At 46.4% G+C, this 27,325-nt stretch overlaps 1 protein-coding gene across 1 annotated transcript in view; it reads left to right on the forward strand.

Moving 5' to 3' along the window:
• sema3b (sema domain, immunoglobulin domain (Ig), short basic domain, secreted, (semaphorin) 3B) overlaps positions 1 to 14,022 on the forward strand; it is a gene marked incomplete at its 5' end in the record, with an annotated part of 34,167 nt that extends 20,145 nt beyond the window's left edge. Inside the window, 11 exons of the mRNA XM_084186798.1 lie at positions 21 to 163; positions 676 to 790; positions 969 to 1,038; positions 1,202 to 1,346; positions 10,220 to 10,439; positions 10,781 to 10,872; positions 10,985 to 11,026; positions 11,257 to 11,414; positions 12,080 to 12,135; positions 12,722 to 12,861; positions 13,068 to 14,022. Of these exons, the coding sequence (XP_084042924.1) occupies positions 21 to 163; positions 676 to 790; positions 969 to 1,038; positions 1,202 to 1,346; positions 10,220 to 10,439; positions 10,781 to 10,872; positions 10,985 to 11,026; positions 11,257 to 11,414; positions 12,080 to 12,135; positions 12,722 to 12,861; positions 13,068 to 13,568 (1,682 nt within the window). The 3' untranslated portion in view covers positions 13,569 to 14,022. The remainder of the gene's footprint in view (positions 1 to 20; positions 164 to 675; positions 791 to 968; positions 1,039 to 1,201; positions 1,347 to 10,219; positions 10,440 to 10,780; positions 10,873 to 10,984; positions 11,027 to 11,256; positions 11,415 to 12,079; positions 12,136 to 12,721; positions 12,862 to 13,067) is intronic.
• Positions 14,023 to 27,325: the final 13,303 nt, after the last annotated feature.

A 27,325-nucleotide genomic window follows, 5' to 3' on the forward strand; every position in this document is an offset into this window, starting at 1 on the left:
GCTATGTCTTTCCCCTCCAGAGCCTAAGTTTGTGGGTTCGTTCTGGGTGCCAGAGAGTGAGAACCCAGACGATGATAAGATCTTCTTCTTCTTCCGGGAGACGGCGGTGGAGGCTCAGGGCCTGGGGAAGTCCACCTACTCCCGTATTGGACAGCTCTGCAGGGTGAGAACACCACTCACATTATACTGTACCTGTACTGTACTATAGCTTATACTGCATCATACTGCATCATATTGCATCATACTGTACCATACAGTATCATACAGAATCATACTGTACCATACTGTACCATACTGTACCATACAGTATCATACAGAATCATACTGTACCATACTGTACCATACTGTATCATAATGTATCGTACTGTACCATACTGTATCATACTGTATCATACTGTATCATACTGTACCATACTGTATCATAATGTATCGTACTGTACCATACTGTACCATACTGTACCATACTGTATCATACTGTACCATAGCAAATACTATTCCATACATTCATAACTTTTCCTTAGGCTCCGGTGTACACATACAGTATGCTGTGTCATTGACACTGTTTTGTACATAGTCTTGTTTGATGTTTATTGTTCATACAGCAGTTACATATTATTACGGGTATCTTGACTTTATAACATTGGTCTATAATGTCTATCTGGTTTGTTGTTGCAGAATGATATGGGTGGCCAGCGTAGTCTGGTCAACAAGTGGACCACCTTCCTGAAGACTCGTCTCATCTGTTCTGTGCCAGGCAGTGACGGCAGTGACACCTACTTTGACGAGCTCCGTAAGTAACCGTTAAACTCTGAGTGCATTATCTGATCCTAGCTCTCACTCCAGGCTATATCTGGGCAGGGGATTTCTACACACAACCAATGAAGATTTATCTGAGCTAAATGGACAGAGCCGGAGGTTATGTTTGTGTTTCTCTGACCTTTGACCTCTGACCTGTGTTCCTCCCACAGGGGACGTGTTCCTGCTGCAGACCAGGGACAGGAAGAACCCTCTGGTCTACACCGTCTTCTCTACCTCTAGGTCAGAGTTTAAACAATGGCAATGTATTGAGTTATTCTGTGTGTGTGTGTGTGTGTGTGTGTGTGTGTGTGTGTGTGTGTGTGTGTGTGTGTGTGTGTTACTGTAGATGGTGTGTTTAGTAGTAGGCCATGTCTCTAACTGTGCGTCCCCTGCCTCCCAGCAGCAGTGTATTCAAGGGATCAGCCATGTGTATCTACACCATGAATGACATCCGCAGGGCCTTCCTGGGGCCCTTCGCCCACAAAGAGGGGCCAAATTATCAGTGGGTCCCCTTTCAGGGCAAAGTCCCCTACCCACGCCCTGGCATGGTACGTAGCTCTGTGGGAATTTACTGAAAGCAGATGGCTACCCGTTGTTTCCACAATTCACTGAACATAAAATTCTAACATCAGCAAGTTTTTAATAATGTGGTTTAGCTCTTTCACTACAATAACAATCCCCATTGTATTAGCTCTGTTTGGCCGATGTTAAACCCTGAGCTGAGCCCATGTGACCTTGTAACTTTCCCCCTGATCCACAGCAATAAGATGCTACACAAAACATGTTCAAACTATAGAAAACTGAAAATAACTAAAGCCTTTGTCATTTCTTTGTACACCTTATGTATGAAATTGGAACAAAATCATCACACAGCAATAGCATAATGCAAAACTTAAAATTATACTGTCTCAAAGTTCAGATAAGGACAACAGAAAACTCTTTATTTTCACAATAGTCCCAACCCTATGAGTCCGTAACTAAATCAACCAATAATTGTCCATTCATAATCCAAATCCCGCCCTATACGCAACTCAGTCCAATAGTAATCAGATCCGTCAGTGACACGGTGGCAGACTCAAAGTAATTTATAATCCAACAAAAATAAAAACTTCACCAGCCTTAAAAAGTAAAGAAATATCGGCATGGCAACAAAATAGCAAGGAAAAAAGATTGATCTCACTGTGAGGTACAGTTGAAGTCGGAAGTTTACATACACCTTAGCCAAATACATTTAAACTCAGTTTTTCACTATTCCTGACATTTAATCCTAGTAAAAATTCCCTGTCTTAGGTCAGTTAGGATCACCACTTTATTTTAAGAATGTGAAATGTCAGAATAATAGTAGAGAGAATTATTTATTTCAGCTTGTATTTCTTTCATCACATTCCCAGTGGGTCAGAAGTTTACATACACTCAATTAGTATTTGGTAGCATTGCCTTTAAATTGTTTAAATTGGGTCAAACGTTTCGGGTAGCCTTCCACAAGCTTCCCACAATAAGTTGGGTGAATTTTGACCCATTCCTCCTGACAGAGCAGGTTTGTAGGCCTCCTTGCTCCCACACGCATGTTCAGTTCTGCCCACAAATTTTCTATAGGATTGAGGTCAGGGCTTTGTGATGGCCACTCCAATACCTTGACTTTGTTGCCCTTAAGCCATTTTGCCACAACTTTGGAAGTATGCTTGGGGTCATTGTCCATTTGAAAGACTCATTTGCGACCAAGCTTTAACTTCCTGACTGATGTCTTGAGATGTTGCTTCAATATATCCACATAATTTTCCGTCCTCATGATGCCATCTATTTAGTGAAGTGCACCAGTCTCTCCTGCAGCAAAACAGCCCCACAGCATGATGCTGCCACCCCCGTGCTTCACAGTTGGGATGGTGTTCTTCCGCTTGCAAGTGACCCCCTTTTTCCTCCAAACATAACGATGGTCAATATGGCCAAACTATTTTTGTTTCATCAGACCAGAGGTCTGTCCCCATGTGCAGTTGCAAACCGTAGTCTGGCTTTTTTATGGCAGTTTTGGAGCAGTGGCTTCTTCCTTGCTGAGCGGCCTTTCAGGTTATGTCGATATAGGACTCGTTTTACTGTGGATATAGATACTTTTGTACCTGTTTCCTCCAGCATCTTCACAAGGTCCTTTGCTGTTGTTCTGGGATTGATTTGCACTTTTCGCACCAAAGTACGTTCATCTCTAGGAGACAGAACGCGTCTCCTTCCTGAGCGGTATGACGGCTGCATGGTCCCATGGTGTTTATACTTGCATACTATTGTTTGTACAGATGAACGTGGTATCTTCAGGCATTTGGAAATTGCTCCCAAGGATGAACCAGACTTGTGGAGGTCGACGGCTGATTTATTTTGATTTTCCCATGATGTCAAGCAAAGAGGCACTGAGTTTGAATGTAGGCCTTGAAATACATCCACAGGTACACCTCCAATTGACTCAAATGATGTAAATTAGCCTATCAGAAGCTTCTAAAGCCATGACAACATTTTCTGGAATTTTCCAAGCTGTTTAAAGGCACAGTCAACTTAGTGTAGGTAAACTTCTGACCCACTGGAATTGTGATACTGTGAATTATAAGTGAAATAATCTGTCTGTAAACAATTGTTGGAAAAATTACTTGTGTCATGCACAAAGTAGATGTCCTAACCGACTTGCCAAAACTATAGTTTGATAACAATAAATTTGTGGTGTGACGAGGAGTGAATGAAGGAGTCAGGTGCAGGAGGTAAAATGCCGAAGTCCAGAGTTTATTCTGTTTACATAAATCAAACGCCCAAAGCGTCAAACGAAACTATTACAAGGGAAAACATCCACCTTGGCATAAACACAGTGAATAGTACCTACACGCTCTCACAACAAACAATTACTCACAAAGACAAGGGGAACAGAGGGAACACTTATACACATACTAATTAGGGGAATGAGCACCAGGTGTGTGTGATTGACAAGACATGACAAGTGGAGTGATGAGAATGGGATCGGCAGTAGCTAGTACTCCGGTGACGACAAACGCCGGAGTACTAGCTACTGCCGACCCCCGACGCGCGGCTCCAGCAGTGCGCCGACCCCGGCCTCGGGGGCGGCCAGGAGGACGCGGAGCAGGGCGAGTCGGATGGCGATGGTGGAAATCCCTCAACAGGGAGGGTTCGAGGATGTCCCGCCTTGGGACCCAGCACCGTTCCTCCGGACCGTACTCCTCCCACTCCACGAGATACTGAAGGCCCCCCACCCGACGCCTCGAATCCAGGATGGAACGGGCCGAGTACGCCGGGGCCCCCTCAATGTCCAGAGGAGGTGAAGGAACCTCCCTCCTTGAGCGGACCAGCTACCACCGGCCTGAGGAGAGACACATGAAGCAAGGGGTTAATACGGTAATCAGGGGGGAGTAACAACCTGTATGTCACCTCGTTTATTCTCCTCAGGACTTTAAACGGCCCCACAAACCGCGGGCTCAGCTTCCGGCAGGGCAGGTGGAGGGGCAGATTCCGGGTCAAGAGCCAGACCCGATCCCCCGGTGCGAACACCGGGGCCTCCCTGCGGTTAGTGGAGGTGTGGCGGAGAGAGTTCTGAGCATATTCTGCCCATGGCAGGAACACCGACCACTCCCCCGGCCGGTCCTGACAGTAGGTCCGCAGGAACCTACCCACATCTTGATTCACCCTTTCCACCTGCCCATTACTCTCGGGGTGAAATCCAGAGGTCAGGCTGACCGAGACCCCCAGACGTTCCATGAACGCCTTCCAGACTCTAGACGTGAACTGGGGACCTCGGTCGGACACTATATCCTCTGGGACCCCCTGGTGCCGGAAGACGTGAGTAAACAGAGCCTCCGCAGTTTGTAGGGCCGTGGGGTGACCGGGCAGAGGAAGGAGGCTGCAGGACTTTGAAAAGCGGTCCACAACGACCAGGATAGTGGTGTTACCTTGGGAGGGGGGAAGATCAGTGAGAAAATCAATACTCAAGTGAGACCATGGTCGTTGTGGAACTGGTAAAGGTTGTAGCTTACCCGCTGGGAGGTGCCTAGGTGCCTTACTCTGGGCGCACACTGAGCATGAGGAAACATACACCCTCACGTCTGCCAAGGTAGGCCACCAGTACTTCTCGGTCAGGTAGCACATTGTACGATCGATACCTGGATGACCAGAGGAGGGTGACGTGTGTGCCCAGTAGATCAGACAATCACGGATAAGCGCAGGCATGTACTGCAGCCCAGCTGGACACTGCAGTGGAGATGGATCTGTGCGTAATGCCTGCGCTATATCTGCGTCCATCGCCCATACTACCGGCGCCACAATGCATGAGGCCGGGAGTATGGGGGTGTTGTCTCTGGGCCTCTCCTTTGTGTCATACAGCCGAGACAGTGCGTCTGCCTTCACGTTCTTCGTACCCGGAATGTATGAGAGTGTGAAATCAAACCGGGTGAAGAAGAGGGCCCACCTGGCCTGGCGAGGATTCAGCCTCATTGCTGCCCGAATGTACTCCAGGTTACAGTGGTCTGTCCAGATGAGGAAAGGGTGTTTTGCCCCTTCGAGCCAATGTCTCCACACCGTCAAAGCTCAGACAACAGCTAGCAGCTCCCGATCACCAACGCCGTAGTTCTGCTCCGCCGAGCTGAGCTTCTTAGAAAAGAAGGCACAGGGGCGGAGCTTGGCTGGCGTGCCCGAGCGTTGGGATAAGACAGCTCCTATCCCTACCTTGGACGCATCCACCTCCACTACGAAAGGTAGGGATGGATTGGGGTGAGCCAGTACCGGGGCTGAGGTGAACAGACCCCGCAATCTACTGAAGGCCAAATCAGCCTCAGCAGACCAGCGGAACCGGGATGGCCCACCCTTCAACAAGGAGGTAATGGGAGCTGCGACCTTGCCAAACCCCCGAATAAACCTTCGATAGTAGTTGGCAAAGCCAAGGAAGCGCTGCACCTCCTTTACCGTGGTTGGAGTCAGCCAATTACGCACGGCTGCAATGCGGTCTCCCTCCATCTCCACACCTGTGGTGGTAATGCGATATCCGAGGAAGGAGATTGACAGTACCTTGCGAACCAGGGACACATCCTCGGCGCGCGTAGTGGAATACACCAGGATGTTATCGATGTAGACCACCACACCGCGACCGAGCATGTCCCGAAACACCTAATTCACAAAGGACTGGAAAACGGATGGAGCATTCATCAAACCATAGGGCATCACCAGGTATTCATAATGCCAGAGGTTGTGCTGAATGGTGTTTTCCACTCATCCCCTTCCCGAATACGCACCAGGTTGTAGGCACTCCTGAGGTCTAATTTGGTAAAAAAGCGGGCCCCATGCATTGACGCAATCACTGAAGGAATGAGGGGAAGAGGATAACTAAATCGTACCATCATATTATTCAGTGGTCGATAATCAATGCAAGGGCGTAAACCGCCATCTTTCTTCTTCACAAAGAAGAAACTCAAGGAAGCAGGTGAAGTGGAGGGACGTATATACCCCTGGCGCAGGGACTCGGTGACGTATGTTTCCATAGCCTCCGTTTCAGCCTGCGACAGGGGATACACATGACTCCTGGAAGGTACAGCGTCTACACCGAAGGTTTATGGCACAATCCCCCTCCCGATGAGGTGGTAATTTAGTCGCTTGCGTCTTGGAAAACGCGAGTGCCAGATCATGTGTAATGGTTAGGGGAACCAATGAAATGCCTTGACGGCGTGCAAATGCCCTATCCATAAAATTCCCAGCTGCGCCTGAATCGACTAGCGCCTTACACTGGGAACCTACCAAGTGATCGGGAAAGGAGATAGATAAAGTACAGTGTGCCGCAAAGGGCTCTGAACACGTTTGGGTGTTCGTTACCTGGGGTAATGTGTGAGTACCCTGCCTACCGCCTCCAGACCCAAAAGAACGTTGACTGCGACGTGAGGTGGATTTTCCCTTCGTGCCACCAGAGTGGCACTGTCACTGTCCTCCTGCGCTCTCTCGACTGACAGCTCCCCCCAGCTCCATCTACTCGGGGTCAGAGTCATCCGGAGTGGGAACGGGCAGACCCCTACCAGGACGTCCTCTGGCTGCTAGCAGATTGTCCCGCCGGATGGCCATGTCCACCAGTTGGGAGAACGATAGCATGGCATCCCGGCAGGCTAGCTCCCGTCGGACGTCCTCCTTTAGGTGGCACCGGAAATGGTCGATCAGGGCCCGCTCATTCCACCCGGTCCCCACTGCCAGCGTCCGGAACTCCAGCGCGTAGTCCTGAGCGGTCCTCGTCCCCTGCCTCAGATGAACAAGTTGTTCGCCCGCCTCTCGACCCTCAGGCGGGTGATCAAAAACGGCCCGAAAGAGGCGAGCAAACTCCCCGTAGTCCTCCAACGCGGTACCTCCCTCGTTCCACACCGCATTGGCCCACTCCAGGGCTCTCCCACAAAGGCAGGAAACGAGGACGGATACCTTCTCCCGCTCCCGGGGCGCCAGCCTGATGCTGGAGAAATACAACTCCAGTTGGAGTAGGAATCCCTTACATCACGCTGCCGTCCCATCAAACGCCGGTGGCCGGGATATCTGGATCCCTCCAGGGGCTGGGGTGTAGGTGGCTGGATCCGGTAGACCAACTGGTCTCGTTAGATCGGATCCTCTCCTCTCCAGGCGTTGTACCACCTGAAGAACCCGATCCATCGCTTCCCCCAAGCTGGCTAACATCGAGGAATGCTCCTGGACCCTTGCCACAACTCCAGGCATGCGGTCTTCTCCTGCTGACTCCATATCAGATCAGGTGAGTGATTCTGTGATGAGGTGTGAATGAAGGAGTCAGGCGCAGGAGGTAAAATACCGAAGTCCAGAGTTTATTCCGTTTACATTAATCAAATGCCCAAAGCGTCAAACTAAACTATTACAAGGGAAAACATCCACCTTGGCATAAACACAGCGAATAGCAGCTCAACCGAGCTACACGCTCTCACAACAAACAATCACTCACAAAGACAAGGGGAACAGAGGGAACACTTACTGTATACACCTGTTCTGAAAGGCCCAGAGTCTGCAACACCACTAAGCAAGGGGCACCACCAAGCAAGCGGCACCATGAAGACCAAGGAGCTCTCCAAACAGGTCAGGGACAAAGTTGTGGAGAAGTACAGATCAGGGTTGGGTTATAAAAACATATCAGAAACTTTGAACATCCCACGGAGCACCATTAAATCCATTATAAAAAAAATTGAAAGAATATGGCACCACATCAAACCTGCCAAGAGAGGGCCGCCCACCAAAACTCACGGACCAGGCAAGGAGGGCATTAATCAGAGAGGCAATGCACGCTCAAGTTTTCTGTTTTTTTGTCTTATTTGTTGTTTGTTTCACAATAAAAAATATTTTGCATCTTCAAAGTGGTAGGCATGTCGTGTAAATCAATTTTAATTCCAGGTTGTAAGGCAACAAAATAGGAAAAATGCCAAGGGGGGTGAATACTTTCACAAGCCACTGTACATGGGCGATAAAACCAAACCCGTCGCTATGGGCGGGCCATAAGGGGCCGGGCCTGCCCCCAAAAATGCTTGTGCCCCCCCCCCCCACTTGAGGGAATTTATTATTAAATATAGGTACTGTAGGCTAATAATAATTGTGCCGTGCCCTCCCATGCATTTCATATGCCCCCCTTAAGACTGAGGTCTGGCGACGGGTCTGGATACAACTATCCCAGCTCTGCAGGTTTTGCTGCGAAGAGACAAAATCATTAGATCATTTGTTTTGGTACTGTCCATATGTAGCTTGTTTTTGGTTGCAGGTTCAGGAATGGCTGAAGAATTGCAACCTTTAGCTGGAGTTAACTCTGCCAATAGCACTGCTGGCTGATCTGAAAAGTCATAGTCATTCGATCAATAATATAATAATACTCTTAGCAAAAAATTTTATCTTTAATTTACAATCTGTAGAAACTATGAGAATAGAAAGGTTTATAACTTTTGTAAAACATCACAGCACCGTGGAAAAATGTATGGCAGCTAGAAATCAAAACTGAATGCGATAGATGGGAGGTGTTGAGGGTAGCTGAAGGCTTAGAAACAAACAAAAGATAACTAATGTAAAATATACTGTCCGTAAAATGTATATAGTATGTATAAGCTGGAATTAGAAGCATAATTAGGGGAGGGGTGGTAGGGTTAGGGGACAATAATAATGAAGGAAAATATATTGAAAAAAATACATATTTAAAATAATATATATATATATTTACAAACAATATATATATATGTGGGATTGGAAATGATGAAGACAATTACATTGATAGAAGCCACAATCTATCTGCAATATTAAAGCTGATCTACCTCCACCCCAAAAATATACACTTTACAGACTAAATTCTCTATAAATTAACCTTGTGAACCTAGGTCACAAACAGACAGTGGTGGAAAAAGTACCCAAATGTCATACTTGAGTAAAAGTAAAGATATCTTAATAGAAAATGACTCAGTAATAGAAAGTCACCCAGTAAAATACTACTTGAGTAAAAGTCTAAAAGTATTTGGTTTTAAATATACTTCAGTATCAAAAGTAAAAGTATAAATCATTTCACATTTCTTATATTAAGTAAACCAGATGGCACGATTTTCTTGGTTTTTTAAATTTACGGATAGCCAGGGGCACACTCCAACACTCAGACATCATTTACAAACAAAGCATTTGTGTTTAGTGAGTCTGCCAGATAAGAGGCAGAAGGAATGACCAGGGAGGTTCTCTCTGTGTGTGTGAATTGGACCATTTCCTGTGCTGTTAAGCATTCGAAATGTAACGAGTACTTTTGGGTGTCAGGGAAAATGTATGGAGTACAAAGTACATTATTTTCTTTAGGAATGTATTAGAGTAAACGTAAAAGTTATCAAAAATATAAACAGTTAAGTAAAGTACAGAAACCCCAAAAAACTACTTAAGTAGTACCTTAAAGTATTTTTACTTAAGTACTTTACACCACTGAAAACAGACTCCCCAGGAGCGGCATAACTCTACCCCTGGTGCGAACAGACAGGCCTTTTTTCACGCTCATTTTCTCCCATTAGCCCCCATTACTTAAAGATACAGCATTTGACGGCGCATTCAATGAAAATAATAAACATTAAGTTCATAGATCATAGACCAGACATACCCTTATTGTTAGTTGGGAAAACACATATTCTTTACATACAATGTCTGGTCTAGGGATGACCTTTTTACCCTTTTAACCTTTAGTTGATGACCATGTATGTTTTTCACTTTAGACACATTTAGATATGCCTATATGTGTAACATTTGTTACAACCTGTCTTAACTCATAATAACCTCCCAATAACCTCCCAATAACCTCATAATAACCTTATAATAACCTCTTAATAACCTAATAATAACCTCATAATAACCTCATAATACCCTTAGAATAACCTCTGTACTGTTACTCTGTTTGACCCCTTAGTGCCCCAGCAAGACATTCGGCAGCTTCGAGTCCACCAAGGGTTTCCCTGACGACGTGATCCAGTTTGCGCGTCACCACCCTCTGATGTTTAACCCTGTGTACCCCCTGAACCGCCGGCCAGTCTTCCTGAGGACCAACGTAGACTACAGCTTCACCCAGATCGCTGTGGACCGGGTGGGCGCCGCCGATGGGCAGTATGACGTCATGTTCATTGGCACAGGTAACTACTTATACGTAGCCCTTACTCATTATGCTTAGCCTGGTCCCAGATCTGTTTGTGCTCTTGCCAACTCCATTGCTGTCATTTTCAATCCAAACATTTGGCATGACAATTCCATAAGGAGTTGTCAAGAGAGCAGAAACAGACTGGCATCCACACTTATACACACTTTTACTGATAACAGTATAAGTGTAAAAAATGTTTCCCCCACATTGTACTCTTGGCACTTCTGTGTGTTATACTAACTAGAATGAATAATATGAGCAGTGTGTATATGGAATAGTAAGCAGGGATAGATTGTGTGATCGAGTCTGAAACCTGTATGTGTTGGTGTGTTGTAGACAAAGGGACAGTGCTGAAGGTGATCTCTGTACCTAAAGAGAGCTGGAAGAACATGGAGGACCTTCTACTGGAAGAGCTAGAGGTGTTCAAGGTGAGGTGACCCATCCATCATGCTGCTTGCATATGTATACATTTTTTAGTATATTATGCAAGTATAATTATATTTAGGAGTGGGATAATTAACCATTTATTCTTCTCTGCAGGATGCCTCATCCATCATTAACATGCAGATCTCCTCAAAGCGGGTAAGAGACACTTACCTTTAAAGAATCTGTTAAGTATCTTCTTAGGGGCCTATAAAGGTGGGGGGCAAAATAAAAAAATACAAGGCAAATGAGAAAAGAGCTAAGAGCTAACATAATATCAGAAGGATAGGCACCAGTGTGCTAGCTCTCCAAGACCAATTCCAAGATATTTAATATCCATTGACTGTATGTCACTAACATTGCTCCTCTATCTCTCTCTCTCTCCACAGCAACAGCTGTATGTGGGTTCAGACACGGGGCTGGTCCAGGTTCCTCTGCATCGCTGCAGTGTCTATGGGAAGGCCTGTGCTGAGTGCTGCCTGGCCAGAGACCCATACTGCGCCTGGGACGGCACCTCTTGCACCCGCTACCTCCCCAACACCAAACGGTAAACAGATATACAAACTCCAACGTACAACCTAACATGCTACCTCCTCAACACCAAAAGGGTAAACAACCTGCAGTATATGCTATTTGCCCAACATAGGACCCTAACCAACCTTACCCACTACCTTCTCCCGAGTGGCGCAGTGGTCTAAGGCACTGCATCGCAGTGTTAACTGTGCCACCAGAGATCCTGGTTCGAATCCAGGCTCTGTCGCAGCCGGCCGCGACCGGGAGACCCATGGGGCGGCGCACAATTGGCCCAGCGTCGTCCAGGGTAGGGGAGGGAATGGCCGGCAGGGATGTAGCTCAGTTGATAGAGCATGGCGTTTGCAACGCCAGGGTTGTGGGTTTGATTCCCACGGAGGGCCAGTATAAAAAAATAAAAAATAAAGATCTATTCGCTAACTGTAAGTCGCTCTGGATAAGAGCGTCTGCTAAATGACTAAAATGTAAAATGTAAATGTCTTTAAAACTGTAAACATCACCAAACCTGATCCTCTACCCAGCCAACTCTAAACTCCCCAACCCTACTCTTACTGTACATTCCCCAATGGACTACTGCCCTAGTCATTATAATCACAAGAGAGCCGACCGGCATATCAACACATTGTAGCTTACGCACTGTACTATGTTCTATCAACACTTCACTTTGTTCCCGTTTTCCAGGCGTTTCCGTCGTCAGGACGTGAGGAATGGAGACCCCAACACCCTGTGTTCAGGAGGTAAGACTCTTTCACTCTACTCTAACTCCAGAACTCAGACTTTTACAGAAATTAGGCTGATGTCAAGTTTTAGTTACACACTCTGATTTCAAGTTAGCATTCAGCGCACTGTGACCAAGAGTTAACTCTCTCTCCCATGCTCCCACTCATAGAGGGCAGGGTGATTAGTGGGATTCTGTGCCATAATCTCTCTTTGGCCCGTGCCAAAGCCACATCCTGACCTCGCTCACCCCTACATCCCAGACTACAATAGAGCATTCTGTCACTCATAATGACATGAATTATTAGACAAATTATCCAAATGGCACGACATGGTGATTTCACACAATTATGTCATATCATGCGCTCAGTGAGAGTGTTGCGCAAAATAGGGAAAGGTCTGTGTGATTATCTCAGAGTTTGGAAGGCTGCCTTTGTGACAAGGGACAAACAGCACACACACATTCCCCATCACACAGTCATACTAACACCCATGCACATTTACTTACACTACTTGAAATAATAAGTTGTCAACCTCAAGACTGTAAAATAAATGTTGAATAAAATTGTAATCTCACATTATCTCACATTATCTAATGGTGAATAGACCACCACAAGCACCGCGTGGCAGAGAGGAGGCTATTTGGGGTGGAGGGGAGCAGTACCTTCCTGGAGTGTATACCCAAATCCCTGCAGGCCAGAGTGACCTGGACCTTCCAGAAACACCCCCACAACCCCAGGGAAGAGGTGAGAGCACACGAAGGGAGGGATATAACTACTAGGCAAAATTACAGCTATTAACGGATGTACAGTTGAGAGGTCATTCATAGTAACTATTTCCCCCCACACACACAAAAATTCAACAATATTCAAGTGATTTTTGGTTCACATTGACTGTTTCAAGCTCTAATCTTCAGTTGTGTGTGTTTCTCTTTGTGTGTGATGTCACCCAGCTGCGTCTAGATGACCGTGTGCTGCAGACAGAGCGGGGACTGTTGGTGAGGAGGGTACTGAAGCGTGACGCTGGCCTCTACCAGTGCCACGCCATGGAGCACGGCTTCACCCAGACCCTACTGGACATCACACTTGAGGTAGTACCCTCCTCTTCCTCCTCCCCTTCTCCGCCCACTGACCCTCTCCTCCGATTGGACCCCCGTAGCGGCGGCCCACCCTCCACCAATCAGAAGATGTGGTACCGGGACTTCATGCAGCTGGTGGACCACCCCAATCTTAGCACCGTGGACCAGATCTGCGAGCAGGTGTGGGCGCGCAAGAATGCCCAATCGGAAAAGAGCTTCCCGGCTTCTCCCGCCAAACAGGCCCCGCCCCTCGGCCCTGTGATCCAGGCCCCTAACAAGAAGTGGAAGCATCTGCAGGACATCCGCAAGGGGAGGAACCGCCGAACCCACAACGGGAAGCCCTCCCCACGAGTACCGCGAAGCGCAGGGGAGTAACAACAGATAGCGAGAGGAGAGGGAGAAGGAGAGAGACTGATACAGAGAGAGAAGAGGAGAAGGAGAGAGACTGATACAGAGAGAGAAGAGGAAGAAGGAGAGAGACTGATACAGAGAGAGAAGAGGGAGAAGGAGAGAGACTGATACAGAGAGAGAAGAGGGAGAAGGAGAGAGACTGATACAGAGAGAGAAGAGGGAGAAGGAGGGAGACTGATACAGAGAGAGAAGAGGGAGAAGGAGAGAGACTGATACAGAGAGAGAAGAGGAAGAAGGAGAGAGACTGATACAGAGAGAGAAGAGGGAGAAGGAGGGAGACTGATACAGAGAGAGAAGAGGGAGAAGGAAGGAGACTGATACAGAGAGAGAAGAGGGAGAGAGGAAAAAATAGAGAGGAGGAAAGAGAGAGACAGAGACTGATAGAGACCAAGGACTTCTGGAGGGGGTCAACCACACACACACAGCTCCTCCTTCTTTGTGAATATTTATCTTCTGACTCCCCACTATCTACTGCCCCATGATGCTTCACTCTTCCCTGACCCCTGACCCCTGACTACCACCCCTTGCTTGTATTGCCTCCTATTATTCCCCCTGTCCTAATTCTATCTGCCCCAGCTCTCAATCACTTTGTATGCACTCTCCTGGAGAACTTCTGATAGAGACCTCACCACTACAGAATAGACCGAACAGACTGGACAGACAGACAGACAGCCAGACAGAGTCCCCAAGTTAAAGGATGCCTCAGTGTGTGTAACTCAATCTCTCAACGGAAATACAACTGGCTCGTAACTGGAATATCAGAAAGGAAACAGACACACACACATACACACATTTACAACCTGTGATGACAAGGAATTTGATGATGATATGGATGACAAATCGTGAGATGGACAAAAACAATGGGATCCAGACGGAATCCACATACCTCCAAACGCACATTGATCAACGTAGATATAATCACATTTCACGTGTTTTATATGCAAAGAGAACATAATGTAGATGTGTGCTTTGTGGTAGAGGTAGGCTTTGATATAATTCTTAGCATTTTGGTCCAAACAACTACAGATTGGTGAAGGCACTATACTGTCATTCCGGTGTATAGAGAGTACTCATAATGAGGGTAGATTCTGAAGCAGAGAGAGCGTGTACAGGATCAATACAATGGTTCTAGTGTGGTTTTACAAAATGGCTGACAAGGTAGAGGAAGGGGAAGATATTCTACATATGTTCATTGGGTGACAAGAAATATGTTTTGTGTTTTATTTAGTCTTTTATTTAAATTATCTGTGTGTATTTTCTGACTGTATTGACTTGTGTTGTGTGCTGACACAATTACATGTAGGAGTTGAGATGGTACTAGTGACAGACTGCACAACATCAATGTGTAGGTGGGATTGCAAGGCCTCGTGAAAGAATAGTAGACTTTAAATACGACATCCCATCTTTGGGCTAAATGCATGATATTTATGTGTGAAAACATCTCGATTCTTATTCTAAATGGTACCTACTTTGTTATTTTACACTGTTTATCTAGATAAGTGATCAGTCCCTGTGTGTGTGTGTGTGTGTGTGTGTGTGTGTGTGTGTGTGTGTGTGTGTGTGTGTGTGTGTGTGTGTGTGTGTGTGTGTGTGTGTGTGTGTGTGTGTGTGTGTGTGTGTGTGTGTGTGCGTGTGTAATATTTCCATTACATCATAAACACATACAGACATACATCACCACTGAGGTGGCAAGAATTGCTCAAAATTACAGTTTTGGCTGAATTCAAGGACAGTAATCAGGTACAATAAAACAAATCATTAAGTACAGACATTATAAGAACTTCCCTCCTTCCTGCTTTTTCTGTATGCCTGTCTCTGTGTGTCAATTATGCAGTATACCTTTGCTGCCTTGTGTTCAGCAAAACCCGTTCGTCCTCTGTGAAATGGTGTGAGTAGAGCGCCATCTAGTGTTTTTTTCCATGTATAGACCTGGCCTGGTCCAAGGACTTTCTGTGGTAGGATTCAATATACTTATATATGTAGTCTGTGGTGAAAGACAAGTGGCTTTGTAAAATAAAACATGCTTTTACTTTTTCTCCTTATCCCAGTGGAATCTACCAGAGCGTTTAGATGTATGGAATCCTGTCTGTTATTTATACCTGCTTTATAAAGATGTAATTATTAACTCTTGAATGACTGAGGCAAATACGTTAAGTGGACTGTAGTTTTGTGTTTTTTAATTGCATGACCAAGGTTAGTGGCTACATAGTTGACAATGGAGACTTTGTCTGCATCCCTAAATGGCACCCTATTCCCTAAAGTGCACTTCTTTTGAACAGGGCCCATGGGGTTCTGGTCAAAAGTAGTGCACTATATAGGGAATAGGGTGCCATTTGTGACGCACATTTGAGATAGCCCAAAGGACTGCAGATGGCGATATTGAGTAGTTTCATCTTACCGTTCAAAGGGAATGTATGCAGCCGGCTATACACTCGTATCCCCCGTGGACCGGTTCGTACATAAAACATTCTCCATTCAGGCTGCAAATGTCTACATTTCATCCTTAACTCGATTTAATCTTGAGAAAGCGGAAAAAAACAGGGAAAATATGCATACTTTATGAAACACCGTTTTCGACCACCATGCTACAGTAGCTAATGCTAGTCCCCGATGTTGCATATCGCGTTCAGTTAATCAGGTTGCAGCAGTCCGTTTTTTCACCCCTGGTCTGATAGTTTCAAAATAAAAGACTGCTGCAACCTGATTGGCTGAATGCAATACGCAACATCCAGGACTAACATTTAGCTACTCTAGCATGATGGTGGAAAATAGTGTTTCATAAAGAAAGTACGCATATTTCCCCCGTTTTTTTCCCACCTTCTCGCAATTAAATCTGGTTAAGGAGGAAATCGACACCTTAGCAGCCTGAATGGAGAATGTTTTATGTACGAACCGGTCCAGGGGAATAGGAGTGTATAGCTGGCTGCATACATTCCCTTTGGATGGTAAGATGAAACGACTCTATATCGCCATGTGCCGGTTTTTGGGCTACCTCTGAGAAGAGCGACTGAGTTGAGAAAGCACAATGTTCAATATGGTTATGCTATGTATTTATGTGCGCAGATAAGCTAATATGATGTGGTGGATTTTTTTTATTTTCTTGTAGAGACTAAGGGCTCTATTCAATCTGTATCGCTGAAGCGATAGAGTTTGCACACTAGAAATGTTAAGACAATTTCCGATTGAGCCGAACTTCCGTGATACGGATTGAATAGAGCCTTTATATTTGTACCATAGGCCTACACATTCTCCCAAAAATGCCATCATTAAAAAAACATTCTGTAAATGTTGATCCAGTTGTCCAATTAGCATAATTGTTCTTCACACTGCTCTCCAATCGCTGATCCTTTCTATTCCATGCTATGTGACGCACCCCAACATTATTACTGAGAGAGAAAGATTGTGTGTGTCTTCGTGCATGTGTGTGTGTGTGTGTTCGGGGGAAAGGAGAGCTAATATTGGTTAAGGAGGAGAGGTGGTCTGTGAAGAAAGTTCAATGGCCAAAGTTGACATGGTGCACTGTATTACTTCCAAAGTTCTTTGTGGATTGTTATGTCAGATTGTTTTTGATTAACACAATAAAATACCCAGTTACTTTACGTCTGAGTAGTTTATTGTCATATGACATCTACTGTGTTTTACACTACAACTGAGTATTACAGCACAACAATGGTATTCAGGCCTGCAGCCTTACATCAACGACCAACAACGATGCAATTCCTATTTCGTACACAGGATGGCATTCCTGTATTGACAGAGGAGAGGGAGAGCTCTGTGCCTGTACTATGGGGAACTGTGAGTCCCTTTTCACTCTCCTCTCCCCATTATCTACAAACCAATCTGTGCCTTCATGTCCCCCAACCCCTTACAGCCCACTGCCCCTTAACCCCTTCATATCACTGGCCCTGACATTCTCCAGGAGTGGCTGCTGTGGATAAGGGGGGTAGTGGAGCAACCATCCAAACATTATGCCTCACATTCTTCATAGAAATATCATAATGACCCTGCTGTCACAGTGCTGACCGATGCTTTTCCCAGTTTGGAATGTTCATGCCCATGCACACATACACACACGCACGAGCATGCACACGCGCACACACACACAACACACACACACACACTGTCACGCCCAGGCTCTGGGGACTCTTTAATGTTGAGCCAGGGTGTGTAGTGTCTATGTTGTGTTTTCTATGTGTTTCTTTCTAGTTCGTGTTTTCTATGTTGGCCAGGGTGGTTCCCAATCAGAGGCAGCTGATTCTCGTTGTCTCTGATTGGGGACCATACTTAGGCAGCCTGTTTTGCACAGTTTATTGTGGGATCTTGATCTGTATAGGTTTGTGTTGGTGAACCTTTAGACTTCACGTATCATTTTGTTGTTATTGGTTAAAGTACTCATTAAAAGATGTACGCCTATCACGCTGCGCCTTGGTCCGCTTCATCTTGTAGCGATCGTGACACACACACAATGCAATCATAAACACAAGGAAATTAAATTGGGGATGTGCATTTCGGAAAGTATTCAGACCCCTTGACTTTTCCACATATTATTACATTACAGCCTTATGATGAAATTGATTTTTTTCACTCTTCAATCTACACACAATACCCCATAATAACAACGCAAAAACATCTTAAATATCACATTGACGTATTACTGAAACTGGCAAACCATTACCCCCCCCTGTTCCCCTTACCCTGCTTGCTAGTAGAGAAGGGGTTGGTATGTGTGTATGTACTCATGGGCTCGGGGGTCCGTGGGGTCCTAGGACCAGCAGGCCTAATTGAGGACTCATTTCCACAGCCTGTTTTACAGGGTTACAGAGGGGCTTAGATTAAACATGCAGTTGAGTACCTCATGCCCTCTCCTGAGATTACGGGGCACCCTCAGGGGGGCACACAGTGCACCAGCATGTAAATGAATGTTTGATTTCCCTAACCCTAACTGCATGCCCATACCCCAGCTCAAGCCTAACCCTAACTGCATGCCCATACCCCAGCTCAAGCCTAACCCTAGCTTCATGTCCACACCCTGGCTCAACCCTAACTCTAGCTAAACCTTTACCCTGAACCTAACCCTAACTCTAGCTTCACGTCCCAACCCGGCTCAACCCTAGCCAAACCCTAACCTTGGCTTCATGTCCCAACCAGGCTCAACCCTAGCCAAACCCTAACCCTAACTTTAGCTTCATGTCCATACCCCGGCTCAACCCTAACCCTAGCCAAAACCATAACCCCCGCCAAGTAAGTGCTTTTTTCACTGATTCTCATGCCCCTAAGAGAACGCTAACATAATAATAATAATTTGGTGGGTGCTTTTGTTGTCCTATTGCAAATATGTTTTTTGCAAATCCCAACTCCCCCTGAGACACCCTCTTAATCCCAGAGCCAGGGTCACCCTAAAGCTCAAGAGCATATCGAAAAAGAAATTCACTTTGTTGGCTCTGGGATTAAAACTAGCGACCTTTAAGTTACTGGCCCAACGCTTTAGCCGCTAAGGCGCCTGCCTAACTACATCATTTGATTTTAATTTAATTTATTAGGATCCCCATTAGTCGATGCCAATGGCGACAGCTAGTCTTGCTGGGGTCCGATACATCTATCAGTTACACATACAGTACATGTCAGTACATACACAGTCACACAGGTCACCTGGGGGAAAGATTTGAATGCATCTTCATGACTGTTGCTTCCAGTGTTGCTTTGCACATGATTACAACCCGAGGGGAAAGTTTATGGGGCCTCCTCTGGGCCACTGGAATGTGTCCAGGAGAGTAATCTCCTCATCTCAGCTTCCTGGCCGGGGAAGAAGAGATATTTGCAGTATGTACAGTATATAGGGATAGGAGAGAGAGAGAGAGAGAGAGAGAGAGAGAGAGAGATTGTCATCTGGCAGAGAGACAGTGGGGACTGAGGCAAGTGGCTTCTACATCCAGCTGTCATCATAGATCTAGGATAATCATAATATCTCTGCCTCTCACTCAATGATTTAATCACGGTGCTTTACTGCCTGAGTAGAGGCCAAGTCATGAAAGGCTAGTAATGGCTCACATCAACAGCATTATCCCAGAAACCATAGACCCACTCCAATTTGCATACCGCCCCAACAGATCCACAGATGATGCAATCTCTATTGCACTCCACACTGCCCTTTCCCACCTGGACAAGAGGAACACCTACGTGAGAATGCTATTCATTGACTACAGCTCAGCATTCAACACCATAGTGCCCTCTAAGCTCATCACTAAGCTAAGGATCCTGGGACTAAACACCTCCCTCTGCAACTGGATCCTGGACTTCCTGACAGGCCGCCCCCAGGTGGTAAGGGTAGGTAACAACACATCTGCCACACTGATCCTCAACACGGGGGCCCCTCAGGGGTGCGTGCTCAGTCCCCTCCTGTACTCTCTGTTCACCCATGACTGCATGGCCAGGCACGACTCCAACACCATCATTAAGTTTGCCGACGACACAACAGTGGTAGGCCTGATCACCGACAACGATGAGACAGCCTATAGGGAGGAGGTCAGAGACCTGGCCATGTGGTGCCAGGACAACAACCTCTCCCTCAACGTGACCAAGACAAAGGAGATGATTGTGGACTACAGGAAAAAAAAGAGGACTGAGCACGCCCCCATTCTCATCGACGGGGCTGCAGTGGAACAGGTTGAGAGCTTCAAGTTCCTTGGTGTCCACATCACCAACAAACTATCATGGTCCAAACACACCAAGACAGTCGTGAAGAGGGCACGACAAAGCCTATTCCCCCTCAGGAGACTGAAAAGATTTGGCATGGGTCCTCAGATCCTCAAAAAGTTCTACAGCTGCACCATCAAGAGCATCCTGACTGGTTGCATCACCGTATGGCAACTGCTTGGCCTCCGACCGCAAGGCACTACAGAGGGTAGTGCGTACGGCCCAGTACATCACTGGGGCCAAGCTTCCTGCCATCCAGGACCTCTATACCAGGCGGTGTCAGAGGAAGGCCCTCAAAATTGTCAAAGACTCCAGCCACCCTAGTCATAGACTGTTCTCTCTGCTACCGCACGGCAAGCGGTACCGGAGTGCCAAGGCTAGGTCCAAAAGACTTCTCAACAGCTTCTACCCCCAAGCCATAAGACTCCTGAACAGCTAATCATGGCTACCCGGACTATTTGCACTGCCCCCCCACCCCATCCTTTTTACGCTGCTGCTACTCTGTTAATTATTTATGCACAGTCACTTTAACTCTACCCACATGTACATATTACCTCAACTACCTCAACTAGCCAGTGCCCCCGCACATTGACTCTGCAACGGTACCCCCCTGTATATATAGCCTCCCTACTGTCACTTTATTTTACTTCTGCTCTTTTTTCTCTCAACACTTTTTTTGTTGTTGTTTTATTTTTACTTTTTTTTGTTAAAAATAAATGCACTGTTGGTTAAGGGCTGTAAGTAAGCATTTCACTGTAATGTCTGCACCTGTTGTATTCGGCGCATGTGACCAATAAAATTTGATTTGATTTGATTTGAAGTCTCTTAATTTACTGTGTAATACTCACTGATTTCCCATAACGTCCTAGTGTAGCTTTCTTACTGAACTTATTCATTATTTTTCATTACTCAAGCAGGACATCTACTGTATAGGTGCAGCCTGAATGAGTCAGGCCTCTGTGGTTAAAGAGTTAAAGAGAGGGCCAGTGTCCAGTGCAGGCAGTATGATGTCCACCTGGACTAAACTGCTCACAGGCCTACTTCACAGTTTTTATAAAGTGACAGAAACACCATAAAACCTAAGCAGGAAAACCCCTGAAAAGTGTCTCACTCTCCCTCTCCTCACTCAAGCGTTGTAACAACTACTTAACGACACACACACACGCAAACACACACACACACACACACACACACACACACACACACACACACACACACACCCCCACAATGCAGTGACAGGTCAAATGATGAATGGTTCTAATTAGCAGTAATTACCTCCCTCTTGTTGGAGTGATTAACCCCAGTTTGTTGTTTTGGGGAGAGTGTTGAAATAAAGAAGGCAGGGTTTCAGTGACAGCCCTCTCTCACTCCCCTCCCCTCCCCTCCCTGAGCCCTGGACCCTGGGCCACGAGCAGCGCTGACAGATCTCTGCCACCGCCGCAACACCACACAACCAAAACACACACCAACATTTACATTTACATTTTAGTCATTTAGCAGACGCTAAATGACTAAAGGAGGTAGAGAGAGACAGAGAGAGGATGAGCGAGGCTGAGAGAGACTGAGAGAGGCTGAGAGAGGCTGGGAGAGGTTGAGAGAGACAGAGAGAGGCTGAGAGAGTCAGAGAGAGGCTGAAAGAGGTTGAGAGAGACAGAGAGAGTCTGAGAGAGGCAGAGAGCGGCTGAGGGAGGTTGAGAGTGACAAAGAGAGGCTGAGAGAGGCAGAGAGAGACTGAGAGAGGTTGAGAGAGGCTGAGAGAGACAGAGAGAGACATAGAGAGGATGAGAGAAGCTGAGAGAGGTTGAGAGAGACAGAGATAATGATAGAGTCTGAGAGAGACAGAGAGAGGCAGAGAGAGACAGAAAGAGGCTGAGAGAGGTGAGAGCGGCTGAGGGAGATTGAGAGAGACAGAGAGAGGCCGAGAGAGACAGAGAGAGGCTGAGAGAGGTTGAGAGAGGCTGAGAGAGACAGAGAGAGACAGAGAGAGGATGAGAGAGGCTGAGAGAAGTTGAGAGAGAGAGAGGATGATAGAGTCTGAGAGAGACAGAGAGCAGAGAGAGACAGAGAGGAAGAGAGAGACTGAGAGAGGCTGACAGAGAGAGGCTGAGAGAGGCTGAGAGAGACAGTGAGAAGCTGAGAGAGGCTGAGAGAGGTTGAGAGAGACAGAGAGAGGCTGAGAGAGTCAGAGAGAGGCTGAAAGAGGTTGAGAGAGACAGAGAGAGTCTGAGATAGGCAGAGAGCGGCTGAGGGAGGTTGAGAGAGACAAAGAGAGGCTGAGAGAGGCAGAGAGAGGCTGAGAAAGGTTGAGAGAGGCTGAGAGAGACAGAGAGAGACATAGAGAGGATGAGAGAGGCTGAGAGAGGTTGAGAGAGACAGACATAATGATAGAGTCTGAGAGAGACAGAGAGAGGCAGAGAGAGACAGAAAGAGTCTGAGAGAGGTGAGAGCGGCTGAGGGAGGTTGAGAGAGACAGAGAGAGGCTGAGAGAGACAGAGAGAGGCTGAGAGAGGTTGAGAGAGGCTGAGAGAGACAGAGAGAGACAGAGAGTGGATGAGAGAGGCTGAGAGAAGTTGAGAGAGACAGAGAGAGGATGATAGAGTCTGAGAGAGACAGAGAGAGGCAGAGAGAGACAGAAAGAGGATGAGAGAGGCTGAGAGAGGTTGAGAGAGACAGAGAGAGACAGAGAGAGGCTGAGAGAGGAAGAGAGAATCTGAGAGAGGCTGACATAGAGAGGCTGAGAGAGGCTGAGAGAGACAGTGAGAAGCTGAGAGAGGCTGAGAGAGGCTGAGAGAGACAGAGAGAGGCTGAGAGAGGCTGAGAGAGGCTGAGTGAGTCTGAGAGAGACAGAGAGAGACAGGGAGAGACTGAGAGAGGAAGAGAGAGACTGAGAGAGGCTGACAGAGAGAGGCTGAGAGAGGCTGAGAGAGACAGTGAGAAGCTGAGAGAGGCTGAGAGAGGCTGAGGGAGATTGAGAGAGACAGAGAGAGGCTGATAGAGGCATAGAGAGGCTGAGAGAGGCTGAGAGAGATAGAGAGAGGCTGAGAGAGGCTGAGGGAGGCTGAGGGTGCTTACACAGCCACCAGGGCAGTTTACACAGAACGGATGGAAACCGAATCTCAAATTACCACATAAAATAAGTCTGTTTCACTAGGGCTTGAACAACATTATCTTATAGGATCAGATGGATGAGATGCTGGATAGATGGTAGTTGATGGGGGCAATGTTGTGGGAAATACTGGGGTGTCATCCAGCTGTTTGCTTCTCTGTGCTATAGCGTGCCTTTAGTCTGAGTGTTAGGTACAGACCACAGCACATTCGAAAATACACTATCTCTATTATGTATTCTAGTCTCTCCTGGATGGAGCTGTAAGGTGGATAGACTAAACTGGCACCCACTATCAGAGAAAGTTGCATTCTCTAACTATCCATTCCATCAATGACTTCATCTATGTCCAGTAATGTTCTTTCCAAAGCAGAACTACATTGTGCTGCTTTGCGCTACATTGAACTGTGCTGTGCAGAGTTTATAGAGAAGGGCAGTGTGTTTGAGCTACTGTAAGTGAGTGGACAGGAAGATATGGCTATAGTGGACAATGCTTACGGCAGGGCCCACACCCACAGGAAGGAAGTAGCAGGAGAAGGTGGCGCTCAGAACTGGACACATCCTGTGACTACAATGAAGGACGGCTGAGTGAGCTGTGACGACACTGACATGTAGGGAAATGATTTAACTCATAAGCCTTTCATTATTAGTTCTAATGTGTTTTCCTATTGATTTACCCTAATTTGTTTGTATAAGCACTGAATGTAACAGGTTTAAGTGTGTGCGAAAGAGAGAGAGTGAGTGAAGGAAATAGAAAAAAACTGAGAAAGAGAGAGAGAAAGCTAGAAAGAGAGAAAGAGAAAGAGAGAAAGAGAGTTTGACTGTATTTGGTATCCATCGAAAGACCTACTTCTGAACAGTGTGTCTCAGGTGGGTAATTCCTTAGGTGGCTGTGTTATTAATTAGCACAGCTGGTGCAGTTATCACACGGCTGGAGTCACACACTGCCTGTTCCTGCTTTCTCACATCACACACTCTACCCAGCCTGCGCTGCGGCCCACTTTGGTCATTAGTTCTGAGAAAACACACACACAATATCCACACAAGCACACACACACACACACACACACACACACAACACACACACACACACACACACACACACACACACACACACACACACACACACACACACACACACACACACACACACACATACACACACACACCTGATCCCACTCTGGTCATTAACTTACTCCTGACAGACCCTAGGTGCTCTGTTCCCTAAACAGGAAGAGAACAGGATGTTGGTCGTAAGTGTGTGTGAAGGTAAACAACTTGCGGTATTTGTGTTTTCTAATCAACTTCCTGTAAGGGCATTTAGTCAGGCTATGTTTACCTTCACCACACCGTCTAATGGACCAGGTGTTGTGGTTGTTGTTTATTCCACTTCTAATACCCTTCCCTTCCACTCTCTGGTTATGACTCTGATTATACTGATTATGACTCATGCACTGAATCTGGGAGATTCCCATATTGGCTCAGAGCAAATGGTTGTCTGTAAATGACATGAGTTCTTCCCTGTATGACTGCAGTGGGTCATGTTCTGGGAAGATCAAAATGACGAAAATTGGTCATCTTTTAGCATTAAAGTTGAATTTACGGCCAAAATATGTCTTTTTTATATGAAAAGCAATCTTTATTTCAGCAATAGCTGCTAGAGAGTGCCAGGCTTCCCTCATTGCACAGCATGAGGAATTATTTCAAAGACACTGAGATGTTGGGAATAAAATTCATTCACATGCCGCACGCACGCACACACACACACCATAGTGCCCTTCAAGCATCCCTAAGCTAAGGACACTGGGATTAAACACCTCCCTTCGCAACAACACATCCACCATGCTGACCCTCAACACAGGGGCTCCTCAGGGGTGTATGCTTAGTCCCCTCCTGTACTCCCTATTCACCCACGACTGCGTGGCCGTGCACGACTTCAACACCATCATTAAGCAACCTCTCCCTCAACGTCAGCAAGACAAAAGGAGCTGATCGTGGACATCCACATCGACGGGGCTGTAGTGGAGCAGGTCGAGAGCTTCAAGTTCCACATCACTAAGGAATTATCATGGTCCACACACACCAACACACAATGGTAAATGCTGCATATGTCGGCTCAATCGGAAATGACCTTTACATTTCTATCACATAATCTAATAGAGCTGTCACTTCTCACAGACTCAAGGTGCCCTGTTCCTTACACAGGAAAGAACAGGAAGTGGGTCATAAGTTGCAGTATTTGTGTTTTCTAATCAACTTCCTGTAAGAGCATTTAGGCCGGGATTCAATCAGATCAAGTGTTAACCGGCGATAGCCAACACCCGCATAGCTGGGGTTTTGGCGGTGTCGGACGTGTAACTGCATTAAGAGTGGAAGCTTTCCCCTCCCACTCACGTTGGAAGTTCAGAACGAGAAAGTGTAGCTGTATATCCTATCGAAATAATGACACTCAAATTGAAAATCATTAAACAAAATAATAAGGATTTATATCACCCTAATCAAGGTGTAGAGGCTGCAAGGGATTATTACTAATGTGACTTAGTCCATCCAATGGTAGTGTCCACAATTGCCTATCGCACAGGGCTGCTTGTGGATTTGACAGCTCGGCGGTTCCACGTCCGACATCGCCAAAATAACCGCTATGCAGATGTTGGCTAAAGCGGATCTGATTGAATTGGGAAGTGTTTACTTCCATCACACCATATAATGTGTCACAATGAGTCTTCATTGCTTATCATGCATGCTTTTGCCTTGCTAATTTAATGATTGATCATGTAATTTCATTGGCTGACTGTTCCTTTAAATATGGTCTCTGCTTTTGTTTGAGGTGCGGCATGTCCGGGGAAGGTACAGGTAAGAGGGAAGTTGCCATGTGGCTGGGTGTTAGGTTTTGACTGTCTGATTAAGTTGAGAGACTATATCAGGTCCCCAAGAACACAGTGGCCTCCATCATTCTTAAACGGAAGAAGTTTGGAACCACCATGACTCTTCCTAGAGCTGGCCGCCCGGCCAAACTAAGCAATCGGGGGAGAAAGGCCTTGGTCAGGGAGGTGAAGGTGAACCTCCCCGTTCTTTCCTGTATGTCTTTCTGGAAGGATCTCCCATCTCCACAGAGGACCTCGGGTTGATAGTCACTCTTACAGAGCTCAAGAGTTCCTCTGTGGAGATGGGAGAACCTTCCAGTAGGACAACCATCTCTGCAGTACTCCACAAATCAGGCCTTTATGGTAGAGTGGCCATACGAAAGCCACTCCTCAGTAAAAGGCACATGACATCCCGCTTGTAGTTTGCCAAAAGGCACCTAAAGGACTCTCATACCATGAGAAACAAGATTGTATGGTCTGATGAAATCAAGATTGAACTCTTTGGCCTGAATGCCAAGTGTCACATCTGGAGGAAACCTGGCACCCTCCCTATGGTGAAGCATGGTGGTGGCAGCATCATGCTGTGGGGAGAGATCCTTGATGAAAACCTGCTGCAGAGCACTCAGGACCTCAGACTGGGGCGAAGGTTCACCTTCCAACATGACAACGACCCTAAGCACACAGCCAAGACAACGCAGGAGTGGCTTCTGGACAAGTCTCTGAATATCCTTGAGTGGCCCAGCCAGAGCCCGGACTTGAACCCGATCGAACATCTCTGGAGAGACCTGAAAATAGCTGTGCAGCGATGCTCCCCATCCAACCTGACAGAGTTTGAGAGGATCTGCAGAGAAGAATGGGAGAAACTCCACAAATACAGGTGTGCCACGCTTGTAGTGTTATACCCAAGAAGAATTGAGGCTGTAATCGCGCCAAAGGTGCTTCAACAAAGTACTGAGTAAAGGGTCTGAATACTTATGTAAACGTGATATTTAAGTTTTTTCTTTCTTTATACATTTTCAAAAATGTTAAAAACCTGTTTTTGCTCTGTCATTATGGGGTAT

Source organism: Coregonus lavaretus, assembly GCF_964263955.1.
Source record: "Coregonus lavaretus genome assembly, chromosome: 22".
Lineage (NCBI taxonomy): Eukaryota > Metazoa > Chordata > Actinopteri > Salmoniformes > Salmonidae > Coregonus > Coregonus lavaretus.